Source organism: Sapajus apella, unplaced genomic scaffold (assembly GCF_009761245.1).
Source record: "Sapajus apella isolate SASKATOON/1434 unplaced genomic scaffold, GSC_monkey_1.0 scaffold10, whole genome shotgun sequence".
Taxonomy (NCBI): Eukaryota; Metazoa; Chordata; class Mammalia; order Primates; family Cebidae; genus Sapajus; species Sapajus apella.
Window position 1 is genome coordinate 20,931,744 of NW_022436950.1, and position 14,482 is coordinate 20,946,225.

The following is a 14,482-nucleotide window of genomic DNA, read 5'->3' on the forward strand; positions in this document are numbered from 1 at the left end:
TGTGTGTGTTTTTATTTTGTACAGAAGAGGTTTCACCACATTGCCCAGGCTGGTCTCAAATTCCTGGGCTCAAGCGATCGATCAGCCTGCCTCAGCCTCCCAAAGTGCTGGATTTAAAGATGTTAGCCACCATACCCGGTCTTAAAATACGTATTAACCATCTTACTGAATACCACACACTACACTAAAAGAAATTTCTTTAAAACATTATACACAAGTTTTATCCAAAATAACTTAAAAACCCCATTGTCCCAAAAGACATTCCCATTACATTTAACTGTTACATTCTTTTCAGAACACGCTAACAAGGAACGCACTTTACACTAATGGGATTGTGTACTGGGCAGCCTTCTGGGTTGGAAGGTAACTTAAACCACTAAAGGAGGTGTTCCTGAAAACAAATATCTCGGTTTGTATCTAGGACATTTTTACACTCAGGTCAATACACCATATTGGAAAGTGTGAGGGATTTGCCACTTCCGCTTTTTTTGTAAGGGCAGTTTTAGAAAAAAAGTTCATTGGGAAGCTGAGGATCTGGAAATGTATTCATCTAAAGCTAGACTTGCAAGTGTATCCCTTGGAAGTCTAAAACCCTGATTACTCTAGCTTGGAAACCACTCCACTGCTCCTGGGATATAGTTCTAACTCAGCAAAACATCCGAGGCCCTTTGTCATCTAACCCCTATTAACTTCCCTCTTTCTGTTTGTCACTGGATAGCTCCCTCCAAAACTAGCTCAGGTCTGTCAAACTATTTCCAGTTCTCTTTTCAGGACTTGCTGCATTTTTTCTAAAGACACTGTGTCTAGAACGTCCTCCCACCTCTTCATTCCCAGAAAACACTTGATAATTTTTCAAGGACTGATTCACTCCAATTAGTAAGTAGCTGCTTTCTGAGCACAAAGTGGGCGGTTTTAATGCAAACAGTATCTCAGTATTCAGTGCAAGAAACCGAAGGATGGGATGGAACACTGTCCCAAAGGGTCCCCCAAATGCTTGATTGGCTAAATCAACAGGTGCTGAAGTTAAGGAACAGGTGATTTGGAGTATCTGAGAAAGCAAAGACAATTCCATCAATGAAGGATTAAAACATTTCCTAGATCCAGAATGAGAATGTGAAGACCAGGAGAAATGGGAATAACGTCGTTAAAGTACAGATTAAGTATCTCCTGTTCTACCACACCACAGTATGGCAAATGCTCAGGTACTTGACTAAAAATCTCCTAGACTATAAATTCCATGAAAACACGCTTGTGCTATTAGCCACTCTATCCCCTCAATCCCTTCCATTGTAGCAAGGCTCATTAAATATTTGTCAATGTTTACTAAAAATTGTTTAGTGACTGATTAAATAAAGGAATGGATGAACGAACAATTAAAGTCCACAGGATCTCAGATCCTGTTTGAATCTGTAGAGTTTAGGAATGTATTCCTCTACAGATACTGAGGATGGGTAAGTAAAAAAGTAGATTCATGTTCAATTCGGCCCTGGAGCCTGCGAGGAGCTTGGACTCACACCCAGAGAGAATTTAAACCTCAGCGCAGCGGGACAGAGGAGGCAAGAAGGCCAGGATGAGGGGATGGAGTAGGGTTCGGGCACACGGAGGCGAGGCCGACTGAGTTCGCAGGGCGTGGCGTAGGGGAGAAGGACTCCGAGGAGGCGAGAAGTCCCGGCCGGGTAGGAGGCCGCCGCTCTCCGGCCAGCCGGGAGAAGAGAGGTGGCGGAAGGAAGCGGGGCTGGGGCGAGAGTGGCCGGAGGGCTGGGGACCCGCGCGAAGGGAGTCGGGTACAGGGAGGTCGGGAGCGTGGGACCAGCGGAAGGTCTGCGGTCGGCTCCCCTGGCTCCGCAGCCGCACTCACCTAGGGCATCCAGCTTCGCCCCAGCTCGACACCAGCTCCACGCTACTTCCTCCCTCGGCCTGCTGGGTTAGCAGGCGGCCTCAGGCGCCCCTAGCAACCACGCACTACCACGCGTGACCCGCGCACCCGGCCGCCAGCGCCAGTGCCGCCTGCCATACACTGCGCGCGCCCCCAGCGGACAGACAGAGGGTCTAGAAAAAGCCGGCGAGAGCCAAGAGCGGGGAGTCTCGGGGGTTGTGGGGCCCGTGGGGGCGGGGCGTCACTGGCGTCGCGCACGCGCAGTCTTTTCAGTATGGTGGGATCCGGCGAGCGGAATTCTGGGAGATGTAGTCCCGGGGTTAAACCTCTGAAAGGCTCCATTCTGAGAATCCAGGACTCTCCCTTTCTACTCTGATGTCACCTAATCCCTATGGACTCTTTTATTTTTTGGAGACAGAATCTTGCTCTGTCGCCCAGGCTGGAGTGCAGCGGCGTGATCATAGCTCACTGCGAACTCGAACTCCTGGCTCAAGCGATCCGCCCGTCCCCAGCCTTCCGAGCGGCTGAGACTACAGGCACGCCACCATGCCTGACTATATTTTTTTAATTTTTTGTTAGGACAGGGTCTCACTATGTTGCCCAGACTGGTCGTAAAGTCTTGGCCTCAAGTAATCCTCCTGTGCGAGCCTCCTAGTCGCTGGGATTACGACGGGAGCCCCCACACCTGGCCTGGACTGCTTCTTTGGTCTTACCTCAGTTCAAAATCAAGGAGCCCAGGCTCTGTTGAAGAATTTCTACTAAAAAGCCTTTGAGTTTGACCCCAGGAAAGGGGGGACTGCCCAATTTCACTCTGCCTCTCACTAACCAACCCTTCCCTAACCCCAGCCCACCCAGCAGGGCAAAATTAAAACCATCTACCTGCTTTATGACCTTCAAGTGTGAAAGTTAGGAAATACTCAATTCCTTACCTCGTTAGCTCCCCAGGCAAGACAGATCATGCCTGTCTCAGATGTCCGTAGACCTGACAGATTTGGAGATCTAAGAAAGCTGGCCGGCCGCAGTGGCGCACGCCTGTAATCCCAACACTTTGGGAGGCCCAGGAGGGCGAATCACAAAGTCAACAGATCGAGACCATCCTGGCCGACATTGCGAGACCCCCGTCTCTAATAAAAATACAAAAATGAGCTGGGCTTGCTGGTGCGCACCTGTAGTCCGAGATACTCAGGAGGCTGAGACAGGAGGTGCTTGAGCCCTGGAAGTGGAGGTAGTAGTGAGCCAAGATCGCGCCACTGCACTCCAGCCTGGTGACAGAGCAAGGCTCTTTCTTCATTTAAAAAAAAAAAAAAAAAAGCCGGGCGCGGTGGCTCACGCCTGTAATCCCAGCACTTTGGGAGGCCGAGGTGGGCGGATCACGAGGTCAAGAAATCGCGACCATCCTGGCCATGGTGGAACCCCGTCTCTACTAAAAATACAAAAAAATTAGCCGGGTGTGGTGGCACGTGCCTGTGGTCCCAGCTACTCGGGAGGCTGAGGCAGAAGAATCACTTGAACCCAGGAAGCAGAGGTTGCAGTGAGGCGAGATTGCGCCACTGCACTCCAGCCTGGTGACAGAGCAAGACTCCGTCTCAAAAAAAAAAAAAAAAAAAAAAGTAAAATTAAAAAAAATAAAAAAGCTGAAAGATGAATGGATCTTTCCTAGGCAACCGGCTACAGAAATAGAAATAAAGGGGACAAAGATTAAAACTAATCTCATGAAAACAATCTGGACCAGAGCAAGGATTTCAATAAATAACTTATTTAGGCAACAGTCGCAGATGGATGCTAAAACTATTAGATGTTTATGGAAGAATTTTGCACTGAAGGATGTACACTGAAGATTACCTATATGTACTAATCAATCTTAGATCAAGAAACATGGGACAGCTGTGCATGTTTCCTGATGTGATGCAATTGTACAGCAATATTTATGAAGTATAGTATATTTTTGTAAAAAAAAATAAATAAAAGTTGAGTGAATCTAATCAAGTTTTGGCTGTAACTTCCAGTTTACAGGAAATAAAGAGAAACAACTGAATAACACTATCCAGCATGTGGGCCAATGTACAGAATAAATGACTTCTTCCTTCAACAGTTTCAGGGTATAAAAACGAGGGGAGATGTTTTAGATTATAAGAGATTTGAGAAATATATTCAAGGCTGGGTGCGGTGGCTCACGCCTGTAATCCCAGCACTTTGGGAGGCCAAGGCAGGCGGAACACGAGGTCAGGAGATCAAGACCATCATGGCCAACATGGTGAAACTCTGTCTCTACTAAAATACAAAAACTTAGCCATGCATGGTGGTGCCCGCCTGAAGTCCCAGCTACTCAGGAGGCTGAGGCAGGGGAATTGCTTGAACCCAGGAGGTGGAGACTGCAGTGAGCCAAGATCACGCCACTGCACTTCAGCCTGGTGACAGAGCAAGACTCCATTTCAAAGAAAAAAAAAAGAAGAAGAAATATATTCAAATGTTGGCCAGGCACAGTGGCTAACACCTGTAATCCCAATGCAATAAGGATCACTTGAGGTCAGGAGTTCGAGACCAGCCTGGGCAACATGGTGAAACCACATCTCCACCAAAAAATACAAATATTAGCCAGCCGTGATGATGCATGCCTGTAGTCCTCACCTACAAGGGAGGCTAAGGCAAAAGTATCACTTGAACCTACGTGGCAGAAGTTGCAGTGAGCCAAGATCGTGCCACTGCATTCCAGTCTGGATGACAGAGCAAGACTCCATCTTGAAAAAAAAAAAAAAAATATATATATATATATATATATATATTCAAATGCAATGAATGCCCCTTGTTTGGGTCCTGATTCAAACAAACTGTAAAATGACATTTTTGAGACTGAGAAATAAAAATTCTAAGCCCCGCCCCAACCAACTGAATGGCCCCCCTCTTGGCTAAGGGGACACCGGAGCAACCTTAAAAACTGAGTTCCTGGCTATAATGAGATGGGAGGTCCACCACGTCCAGCCAATAAATTTTTAAAAGGAATACAGTACATACAGCCAAAATGTTGATGATAGTAGGGCAAAATGCTGATGACAGCTGAATCTGTAGGATCAGGGTCTGGGGGTTTATTATGCCATTCTCTCTACTTTTATACGGTTGAAAACTTTAAGTTCCCCACTACCACCAAAAAAGTTAAAAACGCATACGTGCTCATACATAGAAAATCAAACACAGGCACAAATCCTCAAACCTTCTAGACATTGCCTGAATTCCAGGCATTACACAAAACGTTTACTCCAAATTCTCTTAGTACTGTCAGCCCCTTGTACAGTAATTGCTAGATGTAAAATTGTTGATAATCCTTGATCTAATCCTTTAGATTGAATGCTTTCAAAGACACGGATGTGTTTTCTTGTTTCCACATAAAATGACCAACTATTGCTTTATGTGCTAGGCAAAAAAGTTTAATTTTTTTTATAACAAATTGTTTAAATACCAGATAAGAATGATATTTCATCTGATTGTGGTTATGATTTTTTAAATAATTTTTAAAAAATGATATTTCAAACTAGTATTGTTTATTTGAAAAAATAAATAATTCTTACATAAGGTAACTCCCCTTAGTTTATCTTTAAGGAAAACAATCCAGATTTTAAAATACTGTATTTGCCTAGACAGGTATTTATCCAGAAGGCAAGAGTGTGGATGACCGATTGCCTGGGAATAGACACAGGAGATTTGAGCAACAGAATTTACAAGAAGAAAAGTGCTTCTAATGTCTTCATCTATCCAGAGCCAATGACCAATTTAAAGGAAATATGAAGAATACTGTAATGGAATAAATGACATCCCAATATATAATCATCCAAATCTAATGTGAGGAAGCCTACTGCTCAAATGATCTGGTTTATTCAATCAAATTTTACCTCCCAAAAGTAGAGGGAAGTGTTTTATATTAAGAATCTTGGACCAGGCATGGTGGCTCATGCCTGTAATCCCAGCATTTTCGGAGGCTGAGGCGAGTGGATCACCTGAGGTCAGGAGTTCGAGACCAGCCTGACCAATAGGGTGAAACCCTGTCTTTAACAAAAAGAATCTTGGGCCGAACACAGTGGCTCACACCTGTAATCCTAGCACTTTGGGAGGCCGAGGCAGGCGGATCACTTGAGGTCAGAAGTTCAAGACCAGCCTGGTCAACATGGTGAAACCCCATCTCTACTAAAAATACAAAAATTACCCGAGTGTGGTGGCACATGCCTGTAGTCCCAGCTACTCTGGAGGCTAAGGCAGGAGAATCACTTGAACCTGGGAGGTGGACATTTCAATGAGCCAAGATGGTGCCATTGCACTCCAGCCCAGGCAACAGAGCGAGAATCTGTCTCAAAAAAAAAAAAAAGAGTAGACATGTTAGCTGCTCAAGTAGTGACGGAGTACACTCAACCAACCTCTCTACCTTTGTGTGTGTTCAAAAATTTCCAACTAAAAGATAACATGTTCAAAACTGAACTTGTTCCAACCTATTACTCCATTTCAGTTAATGGCAATTCCATTCTTCCAATTGCTCAGGCCAAAAATCTTGGAGTCATCCTTGACCGCTTTCTTTTGATTGTACCCCCACATCCAACCAGTCAACCTGTTTGTTCCATGTTCAAAATATATTCAAAATCTGACGACTTTACCACTCCATTGGTATCACCCCAGTCGCCATCCAGGACGCCACTGTCTCTTGCCTGGATTATTATTACAATAACCTCCTAACCGCTGAGCCTGCTTCCCATCCTCCCCTATCTCCATAGCCATTCACAAGACCAGGATGAAGAGTGATCATTTTAGGATGCAAGGTAGATCACATCATTCTTTGTTCAAAAGCCTCTGACCGATGCCTCCTCCATTCAAAGTAAGAGCCCAAGTCTTCACCAAGGTCTACAAAGCCTGCAACATCTGGCCCCTAACATTACCTTCCTGTCTCATTTTCTACTATTATCTGCCTTCTTTACTCACTTCATCCAAACTGGTTCTTCATAGCTCCTCAAACATGCTTTCATCTCAGGGCCTAGGCTTTTCCCTCGAGCAGCTGCATGACTCACTCCCTCACCTCCTTCGTCTTTTCTCAAGTGTCACCTTTTAGTGAGGCCTGCCCTGACCATCCAACTCAGCATTCTTCATCCCCTTTCCCTGCTTAATTTTTCTCCGGAGCTCTTATCACCTTCCTACATACTATATACAATTTACTTCTTTTAATAATTTCACTATCTCCCCAACCAGAATGGAAACTCTGTGATAGGCACTGTTTTATTTCCTATGCCTAGAATAGTATCCGGCACACAGAAAGGACTAAAAAAATATACATTGAAGGCCAGGTGCGGTGGCTCACATCCATAATCCCAGCACTTTGGGAGGCCAAGACAGGCAAATCACAAGGTCAGGAGTTTGAGACCAGCCTGGCCAACATGGTGAAACCCCATCTCTACTAAAAATACAAAAAATTAGCTGAGCATGGTGGCAGTTACCTGTAATCACAGCTACTCGGGAGGCTGAGGCAGGAAAATCACTTGAACCCAGGAGGTGGAGGTTGCAGTGAACCGAGATCACGTCATTGCACTCCAGCCCAAGCAACAGCATGAGACTTTGTCTCAATAAAAAATATATATATGTGTTATATGTTATATATTTATTATACATATATACACACATTGAACAGAATTGAAATATTTTGGATATGAAGAAATTATGGTGTTCCCTAGAAAAATATTACTTTTGCTAAAGTGTCAACACAGTGGACAATAAAGATGAGGATTAAACTAAATTTCTTACCAAAGTAAGGGCACTAGGCCAGGCACAGTGGCTCACACCTGTAATCCCAGCACTTTGTGAGGCCGAGGCCAGCAGATCATGAGGTCAGAGGTTTGAGGCCAGCCTGACCAACATGGTGAAACTCTGTCTCTACTAAAAATACAAAAATTAGCTGGGCATGGTGGCATGCATCTGTAATCCCAGCTACTCAGGAGGCTGAGGCAGGAGAATCACTTGAACCTGGGGGGCAGAGGTTGCAGTGAGTGAGACTCCATCTCAAAAAAAAAAAAAAAAAAAAGTAAGGGCACTTTACTTGTCCTTCATTTCTAAAACAACTGAAATTTAAGGAAGGACAAAAAGGAGTCTCCTTAAAACTTATGGATGGAGAAATAAAGGCCCTGGAAGCTTGTTCTAAGCCATCCAATGAGTTAAGATTTTCCAATACTGCCAATTAGATTACAATTCTAACTAACAGGTCTGACTAAAAGCCCTTTCTGGTAAATTGTACAATCTCTATAATAACTACCCTTCTAAAGCAGCTTGGATTCCCTACACATTAGAACTCCACTAAATATTAAAACTAGTCACTAAGTCTGAGTAACCCAATTTACTGCTCTGTTTAATCCTGCCCTTTTCTATGTCAGCTCCACCAGCCTTGCCTTGAAAGTAGGTAACTGGCCGGGCATGGTAGCGCACACCTGTAAGCACTTTGAGAGGCCGAGGCGGGCGGATCACGAGGTCAAGAAATTGAGACCATACTGGCCAAAATGGCGAAACGCCATCTCTACTAAAATACAAAAATCAGCTGGGAGTGGTGGTGTGTGCCTGTAGTCCCAGCTACTCGGGAGGCTGAGGCAGGAGAATTGCTTGAACCTGGGAGGCAGAGGTTGCAGTGAGCTGAGATTGTGCCACTGCACTCCAGCCTGGTGCTTGGTGACAGAGCAAGACTCCGTCTCAAAAAAACAAAAAAAAGAAAGTAGGTAACCATATGTAGTTCATCTAGGAAGGAGGAAATTGGAAGGCAAGAAAAGATATAAATAAGCTGCCAGATCAGGATCTTGTGTGAACAGGACACCAGCACTTCCAATACCACATAGAAGCTAAAAGACAGGTTGAGCCTCCCAACACTTGTCCTGGGAGCTTCAAGTATGGTGAGGCACAATTTTTTATTAAAAGAATTTACAAACAGAACTACCAAACACACACACACACACACACACACACACCCCAACCAAAAAAGATACACTCTCCACCCCCACAACCCCCGATAGGAATGTTGGTTAAGCACTGAGGAATCCCTCAATAACAGACTGATGGCATTGATCCCCACAGCCTAAAGCTGAGACAGGCTCTGTCTTCATCGTTGTCCTGGGGCCAACACGTCTAAGGCAAAAATCTGCTGGGAGGATTAAAGGAGCTCTAGAAAGGAAGAGATCTTTCAGGTAGAGGTTTTTCCACGAGGCAGGTCCCTAAAGTTAAAGGCACATTATTGGAGAAAAGGCCCCTAGATGTAGAGAGGAAAGGAATCTTCTCTGGCACCAACAGCAATAAAATTTACTGGTTGAAATCATCCTGAATCTGGGAGAAGGAAGAAGCTTTAAACATAAATCTCTTCTAGTTTCTTGTTCTCAGCAGAGTTGGCAGCTTATCTCTTTTCTAGTCTCTTTAGTTCTCGGTTGAGTTGGTAGCTTGTGTAGTAGAATAAGGAAGAGTTGGCAACAGCAGGGCAACCAAAGTTGGAGGCTGGACCCCAGGAATCTGGAATCACATGCTATAGGCTGGCCTCAGGAGGTGAATGAGTTTCCTGCAGTGTTTGGCAGAGGCAGGCCTAGGACTGCTGTGTGGCAGTGACTGATTCCCCAGAGAGAGCAAGGCTAGTTTCTCACTGGCACCCAGGGACACCAGTACCTGCAGGATAGAGAACAGATGATAGAACAGGACATGAGGCTTAGAAATGGTGGTGTCTGGGATGGATGCAGAGGACTTTCACTTACCCAGCAATTCTTACTCGAGAAGAGGAAGAAAAAGGAAATGGGCTCTTGGGGACTTGGAATAGACTGAATGGGAGAAGAGAAACCTTGGAGACAGGAATCATCAGGACCAGAAGTTGACTTCCATTCTCTTTGGTTATAGACCATGAAACCAAGGCACTAAGGGACACATTTACTTGTCCCCAGGAAGACTTAATGAATGCAGCTATATCTCACAGTAAGCCAAAAGGTCTAATTCTTAGCCTTCGATGTAGACCAGTGGGTTCTAACGTCATTACCACCAAGAATCCTAACAATTGTTTTCCCCATGGATTGCAAAAGATCCTTATAAGATCTTTACCATGCTGTCAAATTTCTGTTCTGCGTGAACTTCCCAACGTTATCACTTTGAGATGTCGTAATTTGTATTACCATATGTAGATGTGTGATTTCCAGTTGCCTCTTTTTTATTTTTTTTTGGAGATGGAGTTTTGCTCTGTTGCCAGGCTGGAGTGCCGTGGCGTGATCTTGGCTCACTGCAATCTCCAACTACCTGGTTCAAACAATTCTCCTGTCTCTAGCCTCCCTAGTAGCTGGGATTATGGGCATGCACCACCACACCCAGCTAATTTTTGTATTTTTAGTAGAGATGGGGTTTCACCATGTTGGCCAGGATGGTCTCAATCTCCTGACCTTATGATCCACCCGCCTTGGGCTCCAAAAGTGCTAAGATTACAGGCATGAACCACTGGCACCTAGCCCTTTTTTTTTTTTTTTTTTTTGACAGATTTTCCCCCGGTCACCCAGCTGGGGGGACAAAGGCCGATCTCGGCTCACCGCAACCTCCGCCTCCCGGGTTCAGGCAATTCTCCTGCCTCAGCCTCCTGAGTAGCTGGGATTACAGGCACGTGCCACCATGCCCAGCTAATTTTTTGTAGTTTTAGTAGAGATGGGGTTTCACCATGTTGACCAGGATGGTCTCGATCTCTTGACCTCGTGATCCACCCGCCTCGGCCTCCCAAAGTGCTGGGATTACAGGCTTGAGCCACCGCGCCAGGCCTAATTTTTATATTTTTAGTAGAGACAGGGTTTCACTAGTTGGGCAGGATGGCCTCAAAGTCCTGACCTCAAGTGATCCGCCCACCTCAGTCTCCCAGAATGCTGGGATTACAGGTGTGAGCCACAGAGCCTGGCCTATTGGGCTCTTTAAATACTGAAAATTGCAGCCAGGCAGGGTGACTCACGCCTGTAATCCCAACTTTTTGGGAGGCCAAGGTGGGTGGATCATTTGAGGTCAGGAGTTCGAGAACCTGGGAGCAGCTGAACCTGAGAGGCAGAGGTTTCAGTGAGCTGAGATCGTGCCACTGCACTCCAGCCTATGTGACAGAGTGAGATTGTCTCAAAAAATAAAAAAGAAAGAAAAAGAAAATTGTGCAGAAGAGACAAGATAAAGTAGTGGTTAAGAGTATGGGCTCTGGACTCAGACTTCTGAGTTCAAAAGCCCAGGCCTACACACTGTCCTTGTAACTTGGACAAGTTATTATTTGTGCCTGTTTCCTCATCTGCAAAATGAGGTTAATAATAGTTTAAACCAGATAATAAAGGTAAAATGCTTAGCATCATGCTTTTCTCATGAGTGCTAAAAAACAACATAGCATCTTCATGGCACACCGAGTAAAACTCCTCTATCTCAGCATCTCTTAGTCTTCCCCCAACTCCCTCCTGCACAGCCACTAGAAGAGATCAACTGTGGTCCTTGAGATCTCAGACATTTCCCAGCTCAATGGAGCCCTCTTCCAGCTCTCTTCCCTTCTCCAGGGCAGAAATGGTAACTGGAAAACTCACTCCAAGACACTATCCCTGGGAGAAACATGGCATAAGTTTCTGGATGTCCCGATTCCAATTCCTTACAGATGATCTCAGAGAAATGTTGTGAACTCTAGGGGCCCTGATCATCATGGTTCATAAACCCTGTAGGGTATACCTGATGGATGCCAGGCTCCTGTTGGAGGCTCCGGAGGGCAATGAGGGCGGCTTCCTTCACATTTGGCTGGGGGTCTCCACATGCCATCTCTAGGAGCCGCTGGGGTACTTGGCACTGTAACAGCTCCTCTCCCAACCCTTCAGGTCCCAAGTTGCCGAGAGCTGATGCAACATTGCGCCGGATACCAGCTTGAGGATCTCCAAGCAGCTGGGTCATACTGGGCACTGCAGCTGCCAGGGAAGGTCCCAGAGGACCAGCCTGGTAGGCTGCATTGCCTACAGCAAAGCTGGCACTGCACCGCACAACAGGATCCTTGTCTCCAAGTCCCAGCAGCAGAAGGCTGAGCAGTCCAGTCTGGCTCTGCAGTGCCCCACGCAGGGCCATGCTGTCTTGGAGCAAATGGCCCAGGAGCCTGTAAGTGTGTGCCCGCACAGAATTCTCTGAGTGGCCCAGGAGGCTGCGCAGGGGCCGATAGGATTCATCAGAGCCAGCCAGGAGCTCTTGGATAAAGGACAAGTGGCTGGGAGACAGGACCCGGACGGTGTGGGCCAGCAGGGAGAGAAGGTCAGAGATCAGCAGTGGCTGGTCACTCAGGAGAGCAACTGAGAGAAACGAGACAATGGTTCTAGAGGAGGCAGCCACTGTGTTCACAAACTGATTGAGAGAGGTGGGGTCCGTGAGGGCCAGGCGTGTGAGGAGGCTGATGGGCAGCTCCACTTGCGTCAACGGAAGATGGTAGCAGCAGACCTGGGAGAATGGAAAGGGTGGGTGAAAGGAATTCAGGGAGAGGGAGAATACATGCCCAAAACCTGGGAGAGAAAAGTCAAGCTATGGTGAGAAATGCCACAGACAGCTGGAAGTCCTGCCCCACGGCACTCCACATGAGACATGACATGGAGACTGAGAGAGCAGGTTCTTTCCAAGATCATTCCATACTTTGCACGGGCTCGTTATCTGCCTTCAAAGACCCACTGTGAAAAAACAAAAACCAAAAAGAAACAACAAAAGAACAAAGACCCACTGTGCAATGCCAATAATTGCCAGAGACGTGATTCCTGGCCAAGGACCTGAGTCTCCAGTGCCTAGACCAGATGTTCTCCCCTCTGAGCACCAACAGAACCAGGTGACGGACTGATGGGGAGGAGGAGGCACCAACCCAGCTCCCACCACATGCCTCTGCACAGCCCTGAGTATTGTCTGCACGCCAGATTTTGAGTCAAGCCAGGTGCTCCACTCTTACAGTGGCCTGGAAGAGCCCTAGAGCTGCTGGGAAGTAAATTAGAGGACACAAGGTTGGCTATTTTCCTCTTCCACCTTCATACTAGCTGCCCAAGTACCTGCAGCAGATGGGCTGGAACTTCTGAGTCCCTGAGGTCAGCCAAGACACCCATAAGGAGGTCAGCATCCACATCCAGTGCAAAGGGAAAGCAAAGGAGCTGGCAGACAGCGAGTACCATGACAGGGAGAAATTCAGATCCATGAGGCCTAAGGGGAGGGATGTAGGAGACTTGGTCTTGTTTACTTAACCTTTATCATTCTTCTCTCCCTCCTCAAAATTCCCTTTCCCAGCACCCCTTCTACAATCTTAGCCAGTACTTTGGTTTCCAGTCTAAACCTGATCTCATCTTTCTTGCTTCATTGCTCAATCTGTCAGTAACTTCTTTCCTGCCTTCTTCTCTCTCCCTCCCCATTGCTAACTCTCTGGCTCTTCTTCAAGCTCAAACTCACGCCTGGCGCAGTTGATTCAGGAAGCTGGGGCGAAGCAGATGCTTCAGGATGGACATGAGGATACTTCCATGCTGGGACAGGTAGCTCAGGCATAACTGGGGCTCCTGGGTAAAGGTGACCATGGCCAGGCTCAGCAGGGCTGCCATGCCTGGAAACACCAAAAATGGAGACCCAATGGAACAGGCAAGAGGCCCAGATACCCCTGCTTCCCTCCAGCTCCCAGGGCTACACCTATTCAGTCCCTTCCCCAGCTCAGAGCAGCTCTATGCATATACTGCTTCCTGTCCTCAGGTAGAAGCAAAAAAAAGAAACCTCTGTGGGTTAATCCACTTCTGGGCTGCCTCCTCTTGAAGAGACATCAATGCACTCCCACAAAGGATACTGATAGAAAGATACCCTGGGGAGAAATCAGTGTCCAGTCTGGCTCTGGGCTTGGTGGACTGGATAGCGAAAGCTCCCCTTCCTGTGCAGATGCCTCCTCAGGTAGCCTCAGGGCCATGGAGAAGCGATGCCATAAAATGGTCCACATTTCTGAACTGGCCACATCCCTGATTAGGCTAGCCTTCCCCTGCTAGAGAAAAAAGTGAAAGAGGGTGCGGGGGGAAAGACAGAAGTCAGGAGTCGAAATGCTTTTATTCATTCCTGTCCCCAACTTACAAGGAAAGGAAGACCCAGAAATAATTCCTTCTACTTTCCCACCTAGTATTTCTCTGTTGTCTTATTTCACTTTCTTATTAAACCTTAACCCTCTGACCTGGCAGCTCATGTGTATGTCTGCTGAAACCCAGGGAATTCATTTTACCCCCCACTGGATCCCAGGGGATGCAGCTGAATGGTTTCCTTCAAATGGTCAGTACTGAGGGCAGGCAGGGAAGTTCCAAGGCAATCACAGGCACAGTGTTTGAGAGGAGAGGCTGCGGGTTGCTTCTTCATTCCTCTTGTCCAGAGACTCCCCAAAATGCCCAGTTCCTCTCTCTTTACTTCTCATCCATCCCAAGATGCATCTGTACCTCAGTGAGGAGCTGCAGCAGAAGGATGAGGAGGCCGTCATAGAATCCACAACTACCTGGTGGAGTCAGCCGAACCTGTCAGAGAGAAACAGGAAGAATGCAGATGTCTAAGAGGAATGGGGTGGCCACTAAAACCAAGGCAGGTCAGTAGTGGTGCCATGGA

The 14,482-nt window shown here is 46.7% G+C and overlaps 2 protein-coding genes across 10 annotated transcripts in view; both read right to left on the reverse strand.

The window, feature by feature from the left end:
* Positions 1 to 2,110, reverse strand: part of TTLL4 (tubulin tyrosine ligase like 4) — a 46,512-nt gene extending 44,402 nt beyond the window's left edge. For 3 of the 5 annotated variants that reach the window (XM_032278177.1, XM_032278180.1, XM_032278178.1), the window contains exon 1: positions 1,859 to 2,109. The gene's annotated coding sequence lies outside the window, so the exon portion shown is untranslated. Of the gene's footprint in view, positions 1 to 1,858 lie in introns of all 5 variants that reach the window. The other 2 variants (XM_032278183.1, XM_032278182.1) reach the window with 2 other exon arrangements.
* Positions 2,111 to 8,683: 6,573 nt separating this feature from the next.
* The window catches only part of STK36 (serine/threonine kinase 36), a 28,533-nt gene continuing 22,734 nt past the window's right edge, over positions 8,684 to 14,482 (reverse strand). For 4 of the 5 annotated variants that reach the window (XM_032278192.1, XM_032278193.1, XM_032278191.1 and 1 more), the window contains 6 exons: positions 14,320 to 14,394; positions 13,706 to 13,880; positions 13,310 to 13,457; positions 12,919 to 13,066; positions 11,582 to 12,328; positions 8,684 to 9,535 (listed from right to left, as the gene is read on the reverse strand). In XM_032278192.1, the coding sequence (XP_032134083.1) occupies positions 9,392 to 9,535; positions 11,582 to 12,328; positions 12,919 to 13,066; positions 13,310 to 13,457; positions 13,706 to 13,880; positions 14,320 to 14,394 (1,437 nt within the window). In that variant the 3' untranslated portion in view covers positions 8,684 to 9,391. The remainder of the gene's footprint in view (positions 9,536 to 11,581; positions 12,329 to 12,918; positions 13,067 to 13,309; positions 13,458 to 13,705; positions 13,881 to 14,319; positions 14,395 to 14,482) is intronic. The other variant, XM_032278194.1, reaches the window with a different exon arrangement.